At 29.3% G+C, this 24,825-nt stretch overlaps 1 protein-coding gene across 1 annotated transcript in view; it reads left to right on the top strand.

Annotated features, from left to right (window-relative positions):
• Positions 1-24,825, top strand: part of LOC117177363 (laminin subunit alpha) — a 49,600-nt gene that overhangs the window by 15,020 nt on the left and 9,755 nt on the right. Inside the window, exons 10-24 of the mRNA XM_033367998.1 lie at positions 2,447-2,605; positions 2,688-5,529; positions 8,265-8,493; positions 8,573-9,281; positions 9,377-9,603; positions 12,316-13,075; positions 13,152-13,435; positions 15,193-15,380; positions 15,454-15,994; positions 16,079-16,212; positions 19,611-20,457; positions 20,549-21,092; positions 23,842-23,925; positions 24,001-24,249; positions 24,333-24,499. Coding sequence (XP_033223889.1) covers positions 2,447-2,605; positions 2,688-5,529; positions 8,265-8,493; positions 8,573-9,281; positions 9,377-9,603; positions 12,316-13,075; positions 13,152-13,435; positions 15,193-15,380; positions 15,454-15,994; positions 16,079-16,212; positions 19,611-20,457; positions 20,549-21,092; positions 23,842-23,925; positions 24,001-24,249; positions 24,333-24,499 — 7,964 coding nt within the window. The remainder of the gene's footprint in view (positions 1-2,446; positions 2,606-2,687; positions 5,530-8,264; positions 8,494-8,572; positions 9,282-9,376; positions 9,604-12,315; positions 13,076-13,151; positions 13,436-15,192; positions 15,381-15,453; positions 15,995-16,078; positions 16,213-19,610; positions 20,458-20,548; positions 21,093-23,841; positions 23,926-24,000; positions 24,250-24,332; positions 24,500-24,825) is intronic.

Raw genomic sequence — 24,825 nt, 5'->3', positions numbered from 1 at the left:
GAAAATATACTTTCATTTTATTAAAAATGAAGTTTTTCACTGAACATTTAATTATTCAATTGATAGTTGAAAATTTATATGTTTACGGTGAAAATTTAAATATTTGTTGAAAATCCATCTTTTTTTGTTAGAAGAACACACTTATTAGTTGAAACTTTATTGTTTTAGTTCAATTTAATTTCTGCGATTGAAAATTTAACTACTTTGTTGAAAAATCGTTTTTTTTAATTGAAAATTCATTTTACCAACTGAAAATTTAAATATTTTTTTTTTGGTACAAAATTTACCTTTTAAGTTCAAAATTGAAGAATTAGGTTAAAAAGCTATTTTTTAGTTGAATATTTAACATTTTAGTTTAAAAGTTCACTTTAACTATTCCACTTATTGTCGAAAATGTACCTTTTCTAATAGAAATGCAATATTTTTCGTTAAAAAAATATTCTGTTTTGTAGAAAATTTAACTACTCTATTTTTTTTATAGAAATTCATTTCTTTCTTTGAAAAAAATATATTTAGTCAAAAATGAGGTTTTTTATAGAAATTTCATTTTTTGGGTTAAAAATTCACCACTGATTAATGAATTATTTAATCTTTTTAACTGAAGATGTTCGTTTCAAATTTACTTTTTTAACTTCAAATTGTACTATTCTATTTCTGGTTTGTAAACTTATATTTTTGAATTCAAAATTTATATATTTTATTGAAACTGTGTCTTTTTTGGTAGAAAATTCATCTTTTGGGTTTAAAATTGAATTATTTGATTGAGAATGCATTTTTTGTGTAAATTGACTGTTTTAACTGGAAATTTAATTTAATTTTTGGTTAACAAATCATAATGGTCCTACAACCCTTAATTATAAGCACAAATATAAAAAAATATAATCAATGATAATCTTAATAAATTAAAACTTATATCTTGATTATATATTCCATTAAATAAATTATTTAATATCCATTATTAAGTTTAATTAATTATTATCTACTATTGTTGGTTGAATATTGATCATTTTTGTTAAAAATTTGTTTTTTCCAATGTAGAATTAATTTCTTTAACTGAAAATGTATTTTTTCCAATTTTTGTTGAAAAATTATCTTTTTTGATAGAATCTTAATCTTCTTGGTTTAAAATTATACTGTTTCGTTGAAAATATAATTTGAATTTACTGAAAAAGTTCTTTACTGAAAATTTAACTATTCTATTTTTAGTTAAAAATGGATCTATTTTAGGTGAAAATTAAACTATTTGTTGAAAATCCGTAGAAGAGTACACTCATTAGTTGAAACTTCATCTTTTGTGTTAAAGGTTCATTTCCGCAATTTAAAATTTCAATATTTTGTTGAAAAATCGTTTCTTTTTTTTTGTGGGAAATCTACTTTTTTTAATAGATATGTAATCTTTTTCGATAAAAAATGTTCCGTTGTGTAAAACATTAAACTATTCTATTTTTTGTTAGGAATTCATTTCTTTGATTGAAAAAAATATTTAGTTAAAATTAGTTTTTTTTTTATATATATAAAATTCATCTTTTGGGTTAAAAATCACACTATTTGGTCAAAAATTCATATTTTTGGTTAAACATTCATCACAGTCATTAAAAATGAATTGCATTTGCTGAAAAGTCGTTTCTTTTTTTTTTTTTTTTGAAAATTAATTAGTTTTGCTGAAAACTCTTTTTTGTGTTTGTTTAAAACTTACTGTTCTACCGGTAAATTTAACTATTCTAGTTTTTGTTTGTAAATTAAAATTTTGTAGTTCAAAATTTATATATTTAATTGAAACTTTATCTTTTTTTGGTAGAAAATTCAACTTCTGGCTTAAAATTGAATTATTTTGTTGATAATTCATTTTTTGGTTAAAGATTGATTGTTGTAACTGAAAATTTAATTCTTCTGCATTTGGTTAAAAATTATTTTTTTAGGTAAAAAAATGATTTTTTAAAAAATTTTGTTGTTTTAACATTTGTTTTTCTAACATTTTAACAATTTCAATTTTGAATTCATCATTTTAGTTAAAATTTAATTTTTAAGTTTTAAAATGTATGTTTTTGATTTGAAAACTAAATTAAAAAGGCTTTAAAATGTATTTAGAAAAAAATAATGCTTAGCATCATCATTATTATTATTATTATTATTATTATTATTATTATTAATCTTCTAGACGTATGGTTGGGTTTAAACCTAGAAAAAATTGAGAATTTTGGACATTGACTTCTTTTACTACTTAAATTAAGCGCACATTTCAATTTGAAATGATGCGTTTTCCCGCGAGGTTTAAATAATGTAATTATTATTAATAAAGATTATAAATGCTTATTAAAATCCTCAAAACACATAAAGGTCTAGCATATTCTCATGCTCGTGAGAATTTCTGCGAACACATAAACTCTAGAAAATTAATGAACAGTCTCTAAACTGAAAATCAATAATTAAAATAATTATATTTCAGATTGTGAATGCAACATCCCTGGTGTTATTGGAAACATCGGAGAATGTGATTCAAAAACAGGACAGTGTATTTGCAAACCTCGCGTCACCGAGAGAAGTTGTTCAAGATGTATTGATGGCACCTACAATCTGCAAGAAATGAATCTCTTTGGATGCTCTGGTAGGCTCTCAGTCTTTAAATAATTTTCTTTTCTTTCTTCAATCTCCAGGTAAAATAAATAGTTTGATCATATTTTCAACAGATTGTGCTTGTGACATCGGTGGTTCTATCAGTTCCATCTGTGACAAAGAAACAGGCCAGTGTCCTTGCCAAGCTAGAGTAACAGGCCTGACTTGCAAAGAGCCACTGAAGACTCACTACTTCCCCACTTTGCATCAGTTCCAATACGAAGCTGAAAATGGAGCAACACCCTCCAGCAGCCCAGTTCGTTACGGATTTTCTGAGGAAGTATTCCCCGGATACAGCTGGAAAGGATACGCCGTTTTTAGCCAGATACAAGATGAGATCATTCACTACATTCACATTCACAAATCCTCTCTATACCGCATGGTTCTTCGATACATCAATCCTAATAACGAAGCTATCCTCGGAAAGATCACCATCACTCCGGACAATCCATCAGAGATCGAGCAGGAATTCCTGGTGCAACTAAAACCAACAACGAATCCATCTTTCGTAACAGTCGCAGGACCTCAAGGCCTATTCCCATCGTCAATGGTCATGGACCCTGGACAGTGGACCATCAGAATTTCAACCAAGAAGAGTCTCTTTCTTGATTATTTCGTTCTTCTTCCTCAAGAGTACTACGAAGCTACCATCTTGACCCAAGACGTCAACATCCCTTGTGAAATTGGAAACAAAGGTCTCTGCCGGCACTATGGTTATCCAAACACGACTCTCTTTAATTCGGTTCGTGGAGCTGGTGGATTCGTCAGTAAGGACGATGTTAGGAATCCAATTTCTGAATTTCTGACTGACAGAGAAACTCTAGAAGAAATTGGACAAGATAATCTTCCTTTGATCAACAATAACCAAAACGAGCTTCACTTCGAGTTGACGATTACGAAGCCTGGTCCTCATGTCTTGATTATTACTTATGTCACCACTTGGGATGAAGATCTAACCTCTACTATTTTTATTGACGCTAATACAGACCGTAAAGGAAAAGCAATTCTCAACCCTTGCAAATATACCAGTATCTGTCGACAAGTTGTCACTGATTCCTCTGGAAAAGTATCAGTGATGCACTTTCCTTCGAATTACGTTCCTCTCGTTCTTACTGGAGAACCAAATTCTAACGTAGCTGTTGAATCCATTGTTGCAATTCCTTATAAGGAATGGTCTCTCGATTACATCAAGCCCAAATCCGCCTGTGTCCGAAAGAATGGAAAGTGCGTTCAAGGAAGCTTCCCTGGCGCAGCAGACGCGAAGAAAATCGAATTCGAGACAGAGCAAAACCCTGGATCTACTCCTTCAGGAATCTTCGATAAAAATTCGAAGCTCATCTACCTTTATGGGGACAACGCCATGGCTGATATTCATGCAAAGGTTCCATACCCTGGTCATTACATCTTCGTTGTCCAGTACTACCAACCCGATTATCCAGAATTTGAACTGGGAGTTCTCGTCCAGAATGGAAGGTACTATGAAGCCAATGTCCCGGTTTCTCACTGTCCAAGTAGCAGTGGTTGCAGAAGCATCATTCGTCAAAACGATGGAGAAACTAGGTTCCTCCTGGAGGAAAATGTCTCGATCAATTTTAACGAAGGTACCGGAAAAGGCATCTGGCTGGACTACATCCTTGTCATCCCAGCGGATCAGTACAATGAAAACATTCTTCAGAAGTTGCAGTTTGATCAAACAAAGGAATTTATCAAGAAATGTGGAAACAATCACTTCTACGTGAATGTTACCGAAGAAGGACTTTGTCGGGATGCCATTTTCTCTCTAACAACCCACTACAACAACCGAGCATTGCCTTGCAATTGTGATATCGATGGTACCACTAGTTTCGAGTGTGAGAAGTTCGGGGGACAATGTCTTTGCAAACCCAACATTATTGGCAGACGTTGTGAAATTTGTAAGACTGGGTTTTATGGTTTCCCCGACTGCAAACCTTGCAACTGTCCCAGCACAGCGATTTGTGAACCAGAGAGGGGAGAGTGTATCTGTCCTTCCAAGGTTACTGGAGAGAAATGTGACCAGTGTGAAATTGGAACCTACGGATACCATCCGATCATTGGATGCGAAGAATGCAACTGTTCGCCTCAGGGCGTCCTTAATGGAGATTTGCAGTGTGATCTTCTGAATGGAAGCTGTAGTTGCAAAGAAAACGTTGTTGGAAGACAATGTGATAAATGTGTAGCCGGATTTTCCCAGTTTCCACATTGTGAGAAATGCGACTGTGACATCAGAGGAACGACTGAAGATATTTGTGATCAATACAGTGCAGAGTGTCATTGTAAGGGAAATGTTCAGGGATCGGCTTGTGATGTTTGTAAGGAAGGATCCTTTGATCTTCAGGCTGGAAACGAGGAAGGATGTAGCAAATGTTTCTGCTTTGGGAAAACAACTAGATGTGTCTCTTCAAACCTATACAGGACTTATACGATGGATATGGAGAACTGGGGAACATCTTTGGTGAACGAGAAGAATGGCAGTGTGACTCTCTTGAATTCTTTGACACAGAGCGTCAACGAATCGACGACTCTTCTTGATTTTTCAAAGAATGAAACAGCAGAAACAACGGTCTACTTTGCGGCGCCTGAAACCTACTTGGGAAAGAAACTGACTTCTTATGGCGGATGGCTGAATTATACGATTTTGTATACAACTGGACCATTTGGAAGCGCTATAGATGGACAAGATGTAATTTTACATGGCGGAGATATCTTGCTGTTTTACTCTTCTGAAGAGATACCATCTCAATTTAACGAGTTCAGAGCATCTGTGGAACTAGTAGAGAAGAATTTCTTGACTCTGAACAAACTAAAGGCTACAAGGGAACAGCTTCTGGTGGTTTTGCAAAATCTGCAAGGAATTTATATAAGGGCTACTTATTGGGATCCAAGTCTTACGGCTGTGTTAGTAGAATTCGCATTATTTTGCAGGGTGTCTATCCTACCTGGAAACCCCAGAATTGTCAGGGAGTTTTTATATACCTGGAAATTTTATTATTCTATGTTTAGTTGATTTTTATTAAAAATTCAAGTATCTAATTGACAATTCAACTTTTTGCTCGACAACTCAATAGTTTATTTCTATTTTTTTTATCTCTCACTAAAAAATCTTTCTTTGTTGAAAATTCATCTCACGGTGAAAAGTTTTCTTTTTTGGTTGAATTCAACTATCTTTTAATAAAAATTAAATTTTCTGATGGTTTTGATATCAACTATTACGTTTTTTGTTTAAAATTTATATTTTTAAATTTTTTGGTAAAGATTCATTTCAAATTCAACTCTTTGGTTGGACAACAATTTTTTCACCAAAAATTTCATTATCTAATTTCTGGTTGAAAAATTACTTTTTTAAATTGAAATTTCGTATTTTTTGGTGGAAATTAACCTTCTGGGTTAAAAATTCATCTTTTTGTTTGAAAAATTCAATTATTTCCATTAAAGATACATAATTTTATTAGCAAATTCATCTTTTAGGATGAAAATTCAACTACTCCACTTTAAATATTCATAATTTTAGTTGAAAATTTATCGCATTGCTTGAAAATATAACTATTATTTTAAAATTTAGTTTTTTGTTGTTGAAATTGAATTTTTTTAAACTGAAAATGTAACTATTGCAATCGAAGATTCCATTATTTCATTTTAAAATTGCTATCCTTGGTAAACATTAATTTTTGTAAATTAAAACTTAACTATTCAATTTTTTATTGACAATTGATCTTTTTTAGTATAAAATTAATTTTTTTGCAGTAAGAATCTACTATTCCAATCAAAAATTCATTAGTTTAGGTTGAAAATTGATTTTTTAAACTGTAAATTTGACTATTCCATTTGTGATTGAAAATTGATCTTTTTTAATGCAACATGCAACCATTTTTTTGAAAAATTGTCTTTTTTAGTTGAAAATTATTTTTTTTTTTATCGAATTTTTTGTAGAAAACTAATCTTTTCGTTTAAGAATTTATCATATTGGTTGAAAATTTAAGTATTCAAGTTAGATATTCATCATTTTAGTTCAAAATGCATTTCTTTGGTTGAAAATTCAATAATTCTAGTTAATGATTTATCTTTTTAGTTGAAAATTCGTCTTTTTGTTTAAAAATATAACTATTCCAGTTTGAAGATTCACCATGGCTGAAATTGAATTTTTTTAAACTGAAAATGTAACAATAGCAATCGAATATTCCATTATTTCATTTTAAAATTCCTATCCTTGGTAAGCATTAATTTTTTTAAATTAAAATTTAAATATTCAATTTTTCATTGGCAATTGATCTTTTTTAGTTTAAAATGTATTTTTTTTATAATTAATCTTTTTGGCGTAAAATTCCACTATTCCAATCGAAAATTCATCATTTTAATTGAAAATTGATTAGTTTGGTTGAAAATTAACTTTTTTAACTGTAAATTTGACTGCTCCATTCGTGATTAAAAATTGATCTTTTTTTAGTTCAAAATGCAACTATTTGGTTGAAAATTAGACTTTTTTAGTTGAAAATGCATGTGTTTTTCTTAAATAGTCTTTTTTTTGTAGAAAATAAATCTTTCTGTTTGGAAATTCTTCTTCTTGGTTGAAAATTTAAGTATTCAAGTTAAATATTCATCATTTTAGTTGTCAATTCGATTTTGTGATCTAAAATACAATTATTCCAGTTTGATAATTCATTATTATAGTTGAAAATTTATCGCATTGATTGAAAATTCAACTATTATTTTAAAAACAAGTTTTTTTTTTGTTGAAATTAATTTTTTTTACTGAAAATATAACTATTCCAATTGAATATTCCATTATCTCAGTTGAAAATGCAGCTCTTTGGCTGAACATTAATTTTTGTAACTAAAAATTTAATTCTTCAATTTTTGGTTGAAAATTTCTCTTTTTGGTTTAAAATTTATTTACTCCAGTTGAAGATTCATCACTTTGGTCGAAAATTTGTTGTTTTTTTTTTGTGGCAATTTTTTTTCAGTGAAAGTTTAACTATTCCATTTTTGGTTGATAATTCATGTATTTTATTGAAAAATCGTCTTTTTTGTTGGAAAATTAATCTTTTTGGTTAAATATTCAACTATTTCGTAAAAAATGCATCTATCTCGTTGAAAATGCAATATTTTTATTCAAAAATTTATGGATTTGCAGTGGTTTAAATGAAATTTAGTATAGTATCCACATTGATATAACGTAGATATACATTGAATTTTAAGTATAAGAAGATACGAGAAAAATTGATTTCAGTTATTATTGAAAAGAGTGATCTTGGAGAAAAATGTAAGAAATGATTAATTATGTTTTTAGCATTATTTAATTAATCGATAGGTAAAAAATTTTTAAGAATATCTTGTAATATAATTTTCAAAACTTTGTGAATTAAACATATTAATTCAATCTTTAGAAACTGAAAAAAAAACCATTATTTATAGTGAACTCACGAAACTGTATACATATTCCGAGTTGATTGTTTTTAAAAATGCGAACTATTCCAATTAAAATTTGTACCTGGAAAAAAACTTGAGATACCTGGAACTGTCAGGGTAGGGAATTTCAGTAGATACTCTGGTTTGAACTGGTTGATTGTTATAGTTTCAACAGATTGACTTTTCACTCATTTGGTAATTTTCTAAAGAAGGTTTGCTTTTTTTAGGTTGTCATATGTGACACTAGATACAACGACTACTACTTATACACACAACAGTGTTTTGGCTAGTGGTGTTGAACAATGTCAGTGTCCTCGAAATTATCAGGGATTGTCTTGTGAGGAATGTGCACCTGGATATTATCGAGTTTCATCAGGACCTCACGGAGGATACTGTGTTGAGTGTCAGTGTCATGGACATTCTGATACTTGTGATGTGGATACTGGAGTTTGCTATGTGAGTAACCCACTTAGAATAAAATAATGTTTTTACAAGCCTCCTGAAAATTGTTGGGACCTAAATTTAACATTTAAAGGACTGCAAAAATGGAACAACCGGGGACCACTGTGAATTGTGTGAACAAGGCTACTATGGAAACGCAACAATCGGGTCGCCATCAGATTGTTTAATCTGTGCCTGTCCTTTGCCAGTTCCCAGCAACAATTTTGCAACCGGTTGTCAAGTTAATGAAGATGGAAACAAAATTAGCTGCGACTGTCTTCCAGGATACTATGGAGCTCTTTGTGAAGCTTGTGCTGCTGGTTACTATGGTAAACCAGAGGTCTACAATGATTATTGCAAACCTTGCAACTGTTCTGGAAATATCGACACCAACGAAATTGGATCCTGTGATTCAGTTAGCGGAGAATGTAGACACTGTTTGAACAATACCTATGGACAGGCTTGCAGTCTCTGTGCGCCAGGATTCTTTGGTGATGCTGTTGAAAGGAAAGATTGTCAAACTTGTATCTGTGACGCGTGTGGTATGGATCAATGCGACAGCTACAACGGCATTTGCGAATGCAAGGAAAATGTTATTGGTGAGAAGTGCGATCGTTGTGCTGAAGATCATTATGGCTTTGATTCCTGTGATGGATGCAAGGCCTGCGATTGTGGAGCAGCTTCCGAAAGCTCCCAATGCGATATGACCACCGGACAATGTCGCTGTAAGCCTGGAGTGACGGGAAGAAAATGTGATAAATGTATTAATGGATACTGGAACTATGGGCCTGAGGGCTGTACTTGTAAGTTGATGTTTCATCAATGGATTTCATATTTTTTTATTAGTCTACCTGCCTGATGTGGCCTGGATTGAAACTCTTTATTATTTACTCTACAGCTTGCGGATGTAATACTGGATATTCTGTTGGTGTATCTTGTAACACCTCAAACGGACAATGTACGTGTCTGCCTGGTGTAATTGGAGAAAAGTGTGATCATTGTCCATATCGATGGGTCCTAATCGAAAATGATGGTTGCTACCAATGTGACTCTTGTACTGATGATCTTTTGGACGACGCTGATAGACTTATTGAGACCCTGAGTCCAGTTGCCGACAAATTTAACGTAAGTGGTTGAAGGAACGAATATTTTGAACTAAACCTTTCGAATCTTCTAAAAATTAATGAATTTTCATATTCAAAATCCTTATTTTTCAAAAGAGTACAAAGCATTGGATTGTTGGAATAATTTTGTGATATTTTTTCTTGTTTTTCAAATAAGCAGTTCCGAAATTAAGAAACTTCATTTCTGAATTCTTATTGTGCGGGATAAAATGTATGATCATATATTGCTGGCCTAGCCACGACAAACTTCAAACCATGAGAATATGCTCGACCTTTATGTGCTTGAGAATTTAATGAGCATCTATAAGCATTTTGAATTACGATTTAAACAATCGTATTTTCTATATGTATTAATAACAATTACATTATTTAACTTTCGCGGAAAAATGTATCGCTTCAAATATGAAAGGATGCCCAATTTAAGTGGTAAGAGAAGTCAAAGTAATAGAAAACATATTATTCGTATTAAACAGTACCTTATTTAGTGTTGTTACAATATCTCAATTTCTTATTTTTTCTAGATGTAAACCAAACCATGCACCTAGAAGATTAATAATAATAATGCAAAATAATTTTGTTTTTAAATACATTTTAAACACTTTTTAGTTGAGTTTTCGAATCAAAAAGATCAATTTTGAACCTAGGTAATAAATATTTAACTAAAATGATAATTCTCCAATCAAAAATATGAATTTTTAACTGAATAGTTCATTGAATTTCCAACCCAAAAGATTAATTTTGTACTAAAAGATGCTCATTTTCAACAAAGTAGGGGAGACCACCCTACAGCAGATAATCATCAATTAAAAATACTAGTGGATGTTAAATAATTTATTTAATGCAATTTATAGTGAAGATACGATACGTGTTAATTTATTACAATTATAATTGATTTTTTTATATTTCTGCTTATAATTAAGGATTATATACTATAGCACCATTATCTACTGTAAGAGGGTCTCCACTGCATGAATTTTCATGTAAAAAAGATCCATTTTCTACCAAAATTAGAATAGTTAAAATGTTAGAAAAATCAATGTTTAAACAACAACAAAAAAAGACAGAATTTTAAAAAAGTATTTTTCATTTAAAAAAAAATGATTTGTTAACCAAAAATAGAAGAATTAAATTTTCATTAAATACAATCAATTTTCAACCAAAAATATACAGTTTCAATCAAATATATGAATTTTGAACTAAAAAATACAAATTTACAAACCAAAAATAGATTAGTTCAATTTGTATTCAGAAAAGAAAATTTTTAACAAACAAAAAATTATTTTTCAGAAAAATTAATTAATTTTCAACTAAAATGTAAATTTTTAAGCAAAAATGGAAAAGTTACATATTTAGTTAAAAAAATTAATTAATTAATTAAGCACAGTGATGAATTTTTAATAAAAAATATTAATTTTTGACCAAATAGTGGAATTGTCAACCCAAAAGATGCAATTTCTATAATATAAAAAAAAGAATTTTCACTAAATATATTTTTTCAATCAGAGAAATGAATTTCTAACAAAAAATATAGTAGTTAAATTTTCTACAAAAAAGAACATTTTTTTACCGAGAAAGATTACATTTCTATCAAAAAAGGGAAATTTTCCACAATAAGTGGAATATTTAAAGTGAACTTTCAACTAAAATATAATATTTAAATTTTCAGTTTGTAAAATGAATGTTCAATAAAAAAGAAACGACTTTTCAACAAAATAGTTAAATTTTCAACCGTAGAAATTAATTTTTAAACAAAAAGATAAAGTTTGAACTAATGAGAGTATTCTTCCACCAAAAGAGGGATTTTCAACAAATTGTTTGATTTTCACATTAAACAGATAAATTTTCAACTGAACATAGAATAATAAAATTTATAGTGAAAAACTTAATTTTCAATAAAATCAAAGTAAATTTTCAACGTCATAGTATAGTCTTCAATCCAGAGGTTTAAAATTTTATCAAAAAAGATATTTTTTCGACAAAAAATGGAACAAATACATTTTCAGTTCAAAAATTAATTATAAACAAGAAAAAACTAATTTTCAACCAAAATGATCAACTTTAAGAAAAAAGATTAATTTTTAACAGAGTACATGGATTTTCAACCAAATATTAGAATTTTTAAAAGAGTTTTCTACTGAAGAAGAGGAATTAGACACTAAAAATCTTAAATATTCTCCCACAAATTCGAATTTTCAATCCAATACAGGAATTTTAAATCGAATATTTGAAATTTCAACTTAATAAAATAAATTTTGATCCAAACATGTAAGAGTTAAACATTTAGTTTAAACAATTAAGTAGTTCCATTTTCAACTAAGTAGTTGAATTTTAAACCAAAAAGGATGAATTCTCAACGAAAAACGTGATATTTGATATTTCAACCAACAATTTAAATTTTTTACCAAAAATAGTTGAATTCAACCAAAAAAGATTAATTAAAAAAATAGTTTAGATCCACAAATAAAAGAGATTAAATTTCTACCAAATAGTTGCTATTTTTAACCATAATAATAAAATTAACTTCAACTTTAGTTTTTAGAAAATTCCCTATGTTATTATTATTCGCAGATGCGTCTCACTGAAAAAATGGATTTTTTGTTTCAAATAGGTACATTACTTGTATCTTCAGTTTTTTTTTATATTAAAAATCAACTTCAAAATGAATTTTCATTCGAAAGAAATCACGAAATTTGTATTTTCGTTTAAATTGCAGACCGTTGCTGAAAGTTACTTTACCAACCAGCGACTCAAATTCTTCAACGATACAGTTAATGAACTATATCCGGAAGTGAAAATCCTAAATCCAAGACGCATCGACTTTGTGCCACTCCAGCAAGAAATTGCTCGATTGGACCAAGATGTCACAGGTCAAAAACGCAAAGTTGATTACATAGCTAAGGCTGGAAATCAATGGAAGAAAAAGGCTGAAAATACTTTGCAGGGAATGAATGATTTGGAAGAGAATGTTAAAGTAGAAATCAATTTGGTTAATAACATTGTAGCTGAAATCCAATCACTAGCTTTGAATATCCACGATGGTGCAGGAGCCCAGGTTGAACAGGCCCTTCAAGTTGCAGAAGATATTTTAAAGAAGATGAAGGGAGTCTCGTTCCAGGACTTTAGGGATAAAGCAACTGATAAACAATTCGAGGCTACCATTTTGATATCTGAGATGATTGAATACACATCTCCTGTGAAGAATCTCACGTCGGAAATTTCAAGTCTGGATAATGGAATTAAGAATTTGAGCATGAAGATTGATGATCTTCATTATATCACTAATGAAGCTGAGGATCTAGTGAGACAAGCTGCGAAATTGAATGAAGAAAATCGAAGAGCTGCTGAGGCCGGAAATATTGATACCGTGAAAATGTTTGCTGAGGAGACAAATGAAGATATTTTGGCTGGAAGGAAACTTAATCAGAATGCTAGTGAAGCTTTAAAGCAGGCAGGTCCTGCATTTGAGCATTTAGGTAAGGTTATTTTCATTCAGAATTTTTAAAAAGTTTTAACATCCTTTTTTAATTTGAATAACAACATTTTTTTCAGCTGAAGAAAATGAAAAAATAGCAGCACAAATAATAAAACTCAATGAGATATCTGAAGGAAACGATAATGAAATGCCCGTCATTCTTGATCTGATAGCATCAGCAAAAAATAATGCGGATAATCTTTATCAAGATTCTCTCGCTTTGGATGATGTATTGGCAGACACTAGAAATACAGATGCTGTTAGAGCTGTAAGTGCTTATAAAGACATCGTAAATGCAATTAACGATGCAAGGGATTCCGCTTCAGAAGCTATAAAAGCGGCCAACCAAGCCTCAAGTCAGGTGAGAATAAAACAAAAAACTAAAATTATTATTTTAATAGGCTTTCGAATAAGGCAGTGTCTACTCTACCTCAAAAACCTGGAATTGTCAGGGAATTTTGATATACCTGAAAAAACCTGGGAATGTCAGGAAATTTTTTCGAGAGCACACTTAATTTTTATTTTTAATTGCAATATTAAATTGAATAACACATTCTTTTGTGTAAAATCAATGTTTTAAACTGAAAATTCAATTATTCTATTCTTAATTGAAACTTGAGCGGTTCTAGTTGAACATTCGTTCAGGTCTTTGATTGAAAATTCATGTATATTTTTTGAGAATTCGTTCTTTTTGGTTGAATTCCATTATTTTTATTACAAATTTAAATCTTCTTTGCTTGAAATATCAACTAATAAATTTTTTGTTCCGGATTCATCTCTTTTGAATGAAGATTTAATTAATTGGTTGGCAGTTGCTCTTTTTTTAATCTAATTTGTTGTTGTAAAAGATTCATCATTTTAAATGAAAACTTATCTCCTTGATTGAAAAATTAGCTATTTTTTTTTGGATAATGTGTTCTTTTCTCTGGCTGAAAATGATTTTTTTTCACTGAAAATTTAAGTATTCCAGTTGCAACTTGAACTATTTTGTTGGAAATTTGTTTTTTTGTTGTTGTTGAAAATTAATTTTTTACTGAAAATATAACTATCTAATATTTAATTGAAAAATTATCATCATTTTACTTGAAAATTTATGTTTTTTGTTTAAAATTCAACTATTCCAGTAGACGATTCATCATTTTAGTTGAAAATACGTTGCTTTAGTTGAGAATGATTTTTGTAACTAAAAAATTAACTCATCAATTGTTGTTTGACAATTTATATTTTTAATTTAAAATTGATTTATTTTATTTGAAATTCGGATTCTTTGGTAAAAATGGATCTTCTATTCTATTTTTGATTCCAGATAAAAATTCATAATTTTAGTAGAAACTTCATTAGTTTGGTTAAAAATCTAAATATTTGGTTAAAATGTTCTATTTTTTCGTTGATAGTCAACCTTTTTTATTAAAGATTCATATTTTTTTTATCGCCTTTCATGGTATAAAATTAATCTTCGTGTTTGAAAATTCAAGTATTATATTTCAATACTCATCATTTTAGTTGAAAATTCATCTTTTTAGTTAAAAATAAAACTACACGGTTAAAAGTTAAATTAAATTTGTTTTAAAATAAATTTGTTTTTTTTGTGGAAAAAAAATTGTTTCGAACTGAAAATTTATCTGTTTGATTGAGAAATAATGTATTTTTTTTTTAATCTTTTCGGTTGAAAATATGACTATTTGGTTAAAAATTCATCTATCGGTTTGAAAATCCAAATTTTTACTTGAAAAGTTATGAATTTGAAACGGTTTAAATTTAATTTAATATAGCACACACATTAATTTACCTAAATATGCACTAAATTTCAAGTATAAGTAGATAAAACAATATTCTGTTTGAATTTGCATTCAAATTCATGGGATTTAGAGACAAATTCAAGAAGTAATTAATTATGTTTTTAGCATTACTTCTTTATTTATTTAATCTATCGTGTCAACAAAATTGAAGAATATCTTGTAATATTAATTAACTTCATACAAAATAAAAAGAATATTATTTGTAATAAACTCGCGAAAAAATATACCCGGAAAAAACCTGGAATTTCCAGGGCATTTTTTTTAGGATTTAAGTAGATTCCAGGATTGGAATAAAATTATATTAACTTAAATTTTTTAGTCAAGTGGAATAGATGAGAGTGCCCAGAACTCTTTGAATCGAAGTATTAATTTATTGAAAGCAGCTACGGAATCAGCTGAAAAAACAGATGGTCAACTACGTCAAGATTTGCTTGATGCACAAGCTCGTGCTCAGGGAGCAGAAAAACTAAATACGGATAATAAGAATGACCTCGATGGCATTACTGAGTAATTATACTGATTTAGCCAGACTTTTTGTTTACAAGAACTTGATTTCCTATCAAAATCTTAATTTTTTCAGATCCCTTAAAAAAATTCCATCCCTGGGGTCCCTTCTCGTGGTCCCAGCAGCAATGAATATTGCTGACAAAGTAGAATACACAATCAAGCAAGCTCTCAACAATATGAACAATACTGTTCACACACTTCCAAATGATTTGAAAACTGCAAAACAGCTTTCCAAAGATATTACAGATTCCCTTCACGAAGTCACTGAAGCCAATTCAAACTTAGACTCAGTTGACAAAGTAATTCCAAATATGAAAAATCTCCTCAATGAATTGAATCAAAGACAAATTTCAGTTAATGAAACTGGAAATAATTTGTATGAAAAAATAGAGATGTTGAAGAGGAAAATTACTAATGCTAGAGAATTGGCTGATAGATTCAAGACTGGCTTGAAATTCTTTAAAAATACTACTTTGGAATTAAAGAATCCTGAGAGTCTTCCTTTATTGGCAACGTCGACTAAAGTCTCTTTGTACTTTAAAACGAACACCTTGAATGGGCTTTTGATGTATCTTGGAAATGAAGTAAAGTCTAAAGACCCTCGTAGCAAATCTGTAAGCTTTCGTTTTTTCTAAATTAAATATTTTATCATTTTTACAGATTTGGTTCGTTTAATACAATATTTTCCAATTTTCTAGCACGACTACATGGCACTGACGATAGAGAACGGATACCCAGTTTTGCTAATGGATCTTGGTTCCGGGACAACGAAGATTGTGAATAACAATAGAACCGTTTCTGACAACGTCTGGCGTCAAATAATCGTTGATCGGTTCGTACAATTTTCTACGAATTTTCTACTTTCTTTATATCTTCATTGAGTAAAGGTCCTTAAATGTCCTATTTTTATTATTTGGTCCCTATGGTACCCTATTTCTAGCCCTTAATATCAAAGCGTCCAAGAGTCAGGAATGAAAAAAAGTAGCAAATCAGAGAATTTCTACAACAAGTATCTGCAGAAATTATTCAGGGCTGCCACACAGTCACTATTTTCAAGAGCTTTTAATTCAAAATGTTTTAGAGAATTTTAACAGATTGCAAGGAATTTTTTATTAATATTGTTAATCTGATGTGATTTTAAAGCGTATGACATATTTTAGGATAAAGAATTTTCGAGAATTTCCGAAGATATGGAACGATTTTACAGGACCTATAAGGTTTTAAAATTTTTAAAAAGATTTCACGTTATTTTGTCAGATTTTCATGGGTTTCAATGATTTTAACGGATTTTTCCAGAGTTTCAGGAAATATCATCATAGAATTTCATGGAAATTTATAATGTTTTAGTGTATTTTAAAGAATTTATTCACGAGAAGTGAGGTATTTTGTAGAGTATTACAATTTTGAAGAGATTTGAACTACACGATTAATTCTTATTAATTTATCCAACATTTTTTAGAATCCTCATGAATTTTATGACTTCACTTGATTTTTTTCATTTTACATGATTTTTTCTTAATTTACTCAATTGCACTTAATTCAATAGATTTTTTAAAAAGTGTCTATTTAATTGATCCTGAGCATCAATTCATAAAATCATTGAAGGGTTTGAAATATTTTAAAGTATTTTTTCAAATTCCTTGGCGATTTCAAGTCAAGAGTTTTAAAAAGTTTCAAAGAATTTTAAAAGATATCAAAGGATTATGAATATTCTAAAAGACGGAAATATTTTAGCCTATTTAAATGATCCCACGACATTTTCAACAGATTTGAACAATTTCAATTGATTTCTAAGGGTTTTAATAATTTAAAGGAATTTATAAAAAAGTGCTTGTACGTTTATCCTGAATTCTTATAAATGCTTTTGAATTCTCCTAAATTCACTCATTTCTACTCAATTCAATGGGCTTTTAAAGAGTGTTTGTTTAATTCATTTTCAAGTTTTTAAAACTTACCTTAAGTTTTTATGAATTTCATCATATTTTTAAAAATTATCTTTAATTGTTCTAAACATATCTCAAACTTACTCCGTTCAATGCATTTTTTCATACTTTTGAATTTTTCTGAATTCACTTGATTGTTTTTTAAGTCCAGTTTATTTTGAAATTATTTTTTGGAATTCACCATGTATTCTGAATAATTTACCCTGAATTCAAATTAATTTACACTGAAGTTTTTAAAATTCTTGTAAATACTCTTTAATTTTTCTAAACTCATCTCAAACTTACCCAGTTCAGTACAGTTTTCATGTTTTTGAAGTATTTTGAATTCACTTGATTGTTTTTTAAGTTTAGTATAATATTTCATGAATTTCATCGAATTTTTCTCATTTCCCTTAAATTCCTTCATATTCACTCAAATTTTACTGAAATAAATGGATTGTTTTGTAGTCATTAGTCACTTTATCTGTAAGAAATTAGTAAGGTTTCAATGATTTGAAATTGTTTTTTGGAATTCACACGGTATTCTTATCAATTTACACTGAATTCTAATGAATTTACACTAACCTTTTTTAAATTCTTGTAAATTCTCTTTAATTTTGATAAAATCATCTCAAGCACACTCAGTTCAATGCATTTTTTCATATTTTTGAATTCTTTTGAATTCACTTGATTGTTTTTAAGTTCAGTTTAATTTTTTATGACTTAGATCGAATTCTTCTCATTTCCTTTAAATGTCTTTTTATTCGCTCAAATTTTACTAAAAAAAGGGATTTTTACGATTCAAAAACATTCAAATTCATTTGAATTCTTTAAAATTTAACTTGATCTGCTTTTTAGTAATTCGTCGCTTTTTCTATAAGAAATTAGTAATGTTTCAATAATTTGAAGAGATTTGAAATTATTTTTTGGTATTTACCCTGTATTCTTATTAATTTACCCTGAATTCTTATTAATTTAAACTACATTTTTTTATTCTTGTAAATCCTCTTTAATTTTTCTTCACTCATCTCAAACTTACTCAGTTTAATCAATTTTTTTATCTTTTTTTTTAATTTACTTGATTGCTTCTTAAGTTCAGTTTAATATCTTATGAATTGTATCGAATTTTTTTAATTTTCCTTCAATTCCTCTATATTCACTCAAATTTTACTAAAATTGATTTTTTTCGATTAAAAAATTCCAATTCATTGAAATTAATTGAAATTCTCTTACATTTTTTTAATTCGCTTGAATTATTCTAAATTTGCCGAATCCTACTCAATTAAATGGATTTTTCGGTATTTTCAATAGTTTTTATTTAACCGAGCCTGAAGTCTTTTAACTTCACCTTGAATTTTTCTTAGGGATTTTATTCAATTCTTTTAAATTCCCTTGTAATTTTATAAACTTATTCCAAAGTTACTGAACTCTATGAAGCTTTTTCATGTTCTTAAATTCTTCTCAATTTATTTGAAGTTTTCTAAATTCAACTTGAATTTCATAAATTTCACCGAATTTCTGTATGTTACCTTAAGGGGGGAATCCCGTGTAACATCCTGAAAATGAGGGTATTTTTGGAGATTTTTTTGGGGATGAAAATAGTAACGAATCTTTCCTAAACTTTTGTGGTTTATTAAGGTACTCTTGAATAAGTTTAGATCTTTAGTTAGTCGATGAACCAGTTGAAAAATATTAATATTTCACAAAATGGCGGCCACTTTAAATAATACGATTTTTACCCAAAAATTGGTTTGAATTTGTTTTCAAAAAAATTGTTGAAACAATTAATTTTTTTATTTGGGACGGTCCACCGACAAATGAAACATTTCAGCCATCTGTATACGTAAGTTCAAGTCGATCGGTCAAATTCTTTTTGAGCTATGAGTCGGACAATTTTGAAAAATGTGAAACCGAGAGAAACGTGTTTGAAGATTTACATAGTGATAATTGTCTTACATGTTCCAATCATTACTCAGCCATTCTGAAAGCACACATTAAGCCTACTTTCTCTTGGTGTGGCTGGTTTATTTCCAAAATCATATGTTTTCGATATTGCTGGTTGCCTGCGATATTTTTTACTTGTTAACTACACGGGATTCCCCCCTTAAATTGCTCTAAATACATTCTAATTTTACGAAAATCAATGGCATCTTTTATTGATTTTTTTTCTTAATTCATTTGAGTTTAATTTGAATTGTTTTGAAATCTTGTGAAATTATCCCGAACATGTTACCCTTTAAGCCCATAAAAGTACCCTATGAGCCTATTATATACAAACTTATATAGTTTTGCAATTTCCCCTCCATAGAACTGGCAAAAACGTGAAGCTGATTCTCCGCGAGGAGGTTGATGAAGAAAAGGATAGAACTTTCGTTACAGAACAAGTGCTACCAGGAGCGAAGACAGTTTTCAATTTAGATCTGAAGCAATCAAAACTCTTCGTAGGTGGCTATCCTCCATCCTTCCAGATTCAGGGCGACGTGACAGTTAACGTCTTTGAAGGAGAGATGGAAGAACTTGTAATAGGAGATATTCCAGTGTCATTCTGGAACTTTATCGATGCAGAAAATAATATGCAAGGTGCATACGGGCGAGACAAATTAAAAACTTATAAATCAAGCACTGGGTATCGATTTGATAGCAAAGGCTATGCCATCATCAGCAAGAAAATATCTCTTCTGTCAATAGCGAATACGGAATTCTTGATTAAGCTGAAATTCAAGACATTAGAGAAGAATGGGCTAATGTACCTTATGGGTAATAATAATACGCATTTCTTGTCTTTGGAGATGAGAAACGGTCAAGTTCTTTACCAGTTCTACCTTGGAGGAGAGACGGTAGAAATTCGCTCTTCTACAGCTTACAACGATGGTAAATGGCATACGTTGGAGGCACTTCGCTACTACCAACAAGGAAAGTTGAAAATCGATAACAAGGATGTTGGCCTATATAATGGATCGGATGATTTCAAGTCTTTGAAATCTGTCGATCATCTGTACTTTGGAGGACATCCGCCAAATCAGCCTCATCAGTACCCAAGCGTTACTCAGAAAGGGTTTGAAGGTTGCATCGATGACGTACAGATAGGTGAAATTCCAGTTCCTCTCAGTACAAATGTCCAGGCTTTTGGAGTTGTTTCTGGATGTCCCGTTAAGGTTTGTCCTTTACCAGAGTGCTTGGTCAATTTAATAAGTAATTAATACGAACTTGAGTATCTAACGAATTTCTGTAATTTCATTATTTCAGTTTGAAGGCTTAGTTTCCATGGAAAAAGGCATACCAGGTTACGTCAAGGTGCCCACTGTAACCATTCCTGAGACTCTTCAAATCATTCTCAAGTTCAGAACTCTTACGAGCAACGGTTTAATTTTTGCTGTAGTGAACGAAACGAATGTCAACTTTGTTCCCATGAGCCTGTCTCTTAGAGATGGTATTCTTACACTTGAAAGTAGAGGCGACGTCGTCAGTACGAGTAAAGTTGGTACCAGATTCAATGATAACGAGTGGCATTTTGTAACAGCCACTGACAATGAAACACATCTCGTTTTGGACATAGATGATACTGAAAGTTATAGTGCAGAACACAGCAATTCTAAGGGTTCTCCAATGAATATGAATTCAGCGAACATCTACGTTGGAGGAATTCCAGATAAAATGACGATTGGAAGACCTGTGGAGCCCTTCGCTGGTTGTATTGGTGATGCTATTGTAAATAGGGTCAACATCAACTTTGCAAACACAACTGATAGACCTAACACTATTCTTGGAAAATGCAGAGGTGGTGAGCAAAGTAAGAAATTTGGACTTAAGCTTTTTAGTCCTTCTCGGAGAATTTTTATGTACCTGGAAAAATCTGGGAATTTCAGGGATTTTTTTTAATGGCAGGGAATTTTTTCGAGAATGCTAACATTTGTTAAATTCTTAATATAAAATTAAATAACAATGTTTGTTCTTTTATAAAATTATGTTTTGGTAAAAATTCATTTATTCGGTTGAAAATTAATATATTTTCTGGTCGAGAATTGAATTTTTTTGAAGAAAATTCGTCTTTTTGATTTGAAAATACAACAATTTGGTTGAAAATTCAACTACTTTGGCATGAAATTCAACTATTTTTTTGAAAACTCATCTTTTTTGGGTGAAGATTCATAATTTTAGTTGGAGTTCATCTTTTTCATTGAAAATTGTACAATTTTGATGTAAATTCATATCTTTTGGCAGGAAAATTAATTTTCTTTATCTAAAAATTTAATTATTCTATATTTTTGTCGAAAATTTATATTTTTAAATGTAAATTCAAATGTTTGCTTGTAAATTCATGTATTTTGTTAAAAACCCAATGTTTTGCTTAAAAATTCAGCAGTTGAAAATTACTATTTTTTGGTTGAATACAGCTTTTTTTATGTGTATTTAAAATTAAAATTTTTTTTGGTTAAATTCAACTTTTTCTTATATTTATTTTAAATTAAGATATGTTTTTTTTTTAATGAAAATTCAACTACTTGGTTGAAATTTGAACTAAATTAACAAAATTTTTGTTTCAAGTTTCATCATTTAAATAAAAAATTTATCACTTTGGCTTAAAATTGAATTATTTTGTTAAAAATTCGCTCTTTTTGTTAAAAATTAATTTTTTAAACTGATAAATACTTTTTGTTTGGCAGAAGATTTAACTATTCAATTTTGTGGTTGAAGATTTATCTTTTTAGTTGAAAATCAGAATGTTTGATTGAAATTTCATCTCTTTTGGTAAAAATGAAATATTCTCAATTAGGAATTTCTTTTTGCTTTAAAATCGAACAGTTTCGTTTAAAAAATTCCTCTCTTGACAGGAAAATATTTCTTTGTTGAAAATTCTTATTTTTTGATTGAATTCAACTGCCATATTTGAAATTAAGATCTTCTTTTGGTTGAAATATTAAATATTACATTTTTCGTGGAAAATTATTCTTTTTGGATTAAAATTTGAACTACTTAGTTGAAACTTAAACTATTTGGTTTTCTTTGGGTTGAAAATTAATTTTTCCAACTGAAAATTAAATTACTTTACTTTTTAAATTACTTTTTCGAATAAAAAAACAGTTGTTTCATTTTACACATTAATAAATAGTACTATTTTTACACATTAAGATATTTACAAAGACTGAAAAAGCATTATTTATAATCAACTTCATTCTTTGTATTCATAAGATTGAAATTCAACTATTTGTTTGAAAATGAACTTTTTGTTAAAAAATCCAATTTTTGGGTTCAATATTCAAGTATCTTGTGAAAAATTCTTCATCAATTCTTCATCTTTTTTATTTAAAAACCCAACATTTTGTTTAAAAAATAATCTGTTCTGATTGGGAATTTAACTATTTTGTTGAAAACTCACCTTTTTTTATTGAAGATTCATAATTTTATTTGAAAATTAATCTCTTTCAATGAGAATTGAACTATTTTTATGGAAATTCGTATCTTTTCGCATGAAAATTAATTTTTCAAGTGAAAATTTGATTATTCTATATTTTGGTAGAAAAGTTATATTTTTAAATGAATTCAAATGTTTTCTTGAAAATTCATTTATTTTGTTAAAAATTCAATGTTTTGTTAAAAAGTTCAGCAGTTGTATTACAACTTTTTCACACTCTTGACAGCAAAATTTTTTTTACTTAAAAATTTGTTTTTTTTTTGCTCGTTAAAAATTGACTTTTTCAAACTCAAAATGTAACTATTCTATTTTTTGTTAAGAATTTATCTTCTCTAAATGAAAGCGCATGTATTTTGTTTAATATTTAACAAATTTTTGTTGGAGATTCGACATGCTGGTTGAAAATGTATCACTTCGGTTACAAATTTAACCATTTTGTTGAAATTATCTTTATCTTTTTAGTTAAAAATTAAAATTTTTGATTGTAAATTAATCCTTTTTGGTAAAAAATTAATCTTCTCAGTTAGAGATTTATTTTTTGCTTAAAAATTCAACTATTGTTTGAAGCTTTAAGTAACTTGTTGAAAATTCGTTTTTTTTAATTGAAAATTAATTTTTTCAACTGAAAATTTAACGACTCAATTTTTAGTTCAAAATTAATCTTTTTTAGTTGAAGATTGATATATATATATATATTTTTTTTTAATTCAAGTGTCTGTGGAACATTCGTCATATTATTTTATAATTATTATTGAAATTCTTGGACTTTTGGAACAAATTTAAGAAATGATTAATTATTTTATTAGTATTTTTTATTTCAAACCTTTCTAAATTAAACATCATAATTATATCAAAGTTACTTTCTCAAAGTAAAAAAAAAACAGTTATTTATCATATTAATAATATTTTTTTTATATATTTAGATATTTAAAAAGACTGAAAAAAATGATATATAATAAACTCGTGAAATCGTATACATGCGCCGAGTGGATAGTTTAAAAAAATGCGAAATACTTTAACGATTCCGTACTAAGAATAATGATACCTGGAAAAAAACTGGAATTATCAGGGAATTTTTCTCCAGGTTTTGAGTGGCCACCCTGTATATTTATTTTTTGCTTTTCAGCTGGAACAAAGGTTCCAGAAGAGATCTGGCCTCCACCTCCTTCTCCGATTGACACCGAAAACTACACAGATGTAACACAAAGCAGTACGTTTTTTAAAAATAATAAATTGAATATGGTTTATTAAAATAATTTGTACTTATTAGAGGCTGTGATTACAGATGTGGTGGGTATTGATCCTGAAAATGTTGAAGCTGAAACAGCTACAGAATCACCAATAGAAGGTCTTGGTAGAGAACCAATAGATAGTGAAGAACCCAACGAAATTGATATTGATGAAGAGATTACAACAACCACTATTTCTACAAGTACTGTCGTCACCACACCATATGTTCCCTACCATGTGGACAAATGTGCATTACCTTTTGAACCGGCCAGGGACCCTGACATTGCCGAAGGATGGAGATTCGGTACTGACGAAGTTTTTGCGTTGAGCAATTCTGGCACAACAATTTAGGAGCAGTAAGTTACAATTTTATTTGTATTTTTACAGGTACTCAGAAAGGCAGCAGGAGAGAATACAGTTCTATCAACGGCCGATACCGGGATGATTTCGACTTCCAAATTAGTTTCAAAACTATGTCAGATGAGGGATTAATTTTCTATGCTGCTGGCCAAAATAATGATGATCTGATTGCTCTTTATGTTCAAAATGGAAAGGTAAAATAGTTCTTGATTTGTGATTTCCACCGAGGGGGAAACAACTCTTAAAAATACGGTCCAGCGGAGTCCTAGGATTACTCCAGATTGTATGGGATTACTCTGGATTATATAAAATTATGGTGGATTACTCTGCCCAAACTAGAATCACGCGAATTTTCAAACAAAAAGAATAACTTCTAAACAAAGTTTTTGAATTTTCAACAAAATAGATGAACTAAGCAAATACGAGGGTAGTTCAATAAGTCCTTAGAATGAAGTATAAAAACAATTTTTTTTGAGTAAATTTTTTTTTATTTTTCAACATAATCTCCTTGGAGCTCTAT

Source organism: Belonocnema kinseyi, chromosome 7 (assembly GCF_010883055.1).
Source record: "Belonocnema kinseyi isolate 2016_QV_RU_SX_M_011 chromosome 7, B_treatae_v1, whole genome shotgun sequence".
Lineage (NCBI taxonomy): Eukaryota > Metazoa > Arthropoda > Insecta > Hymenoptera > Cynipidae > Belonocnema > Belonocnema kinseyi.
The sequence above is the reverse complement of the archived record's forward strand: the minus strand, read 5'-3'. Positions and strand labels throughout refer to the sequence as shown.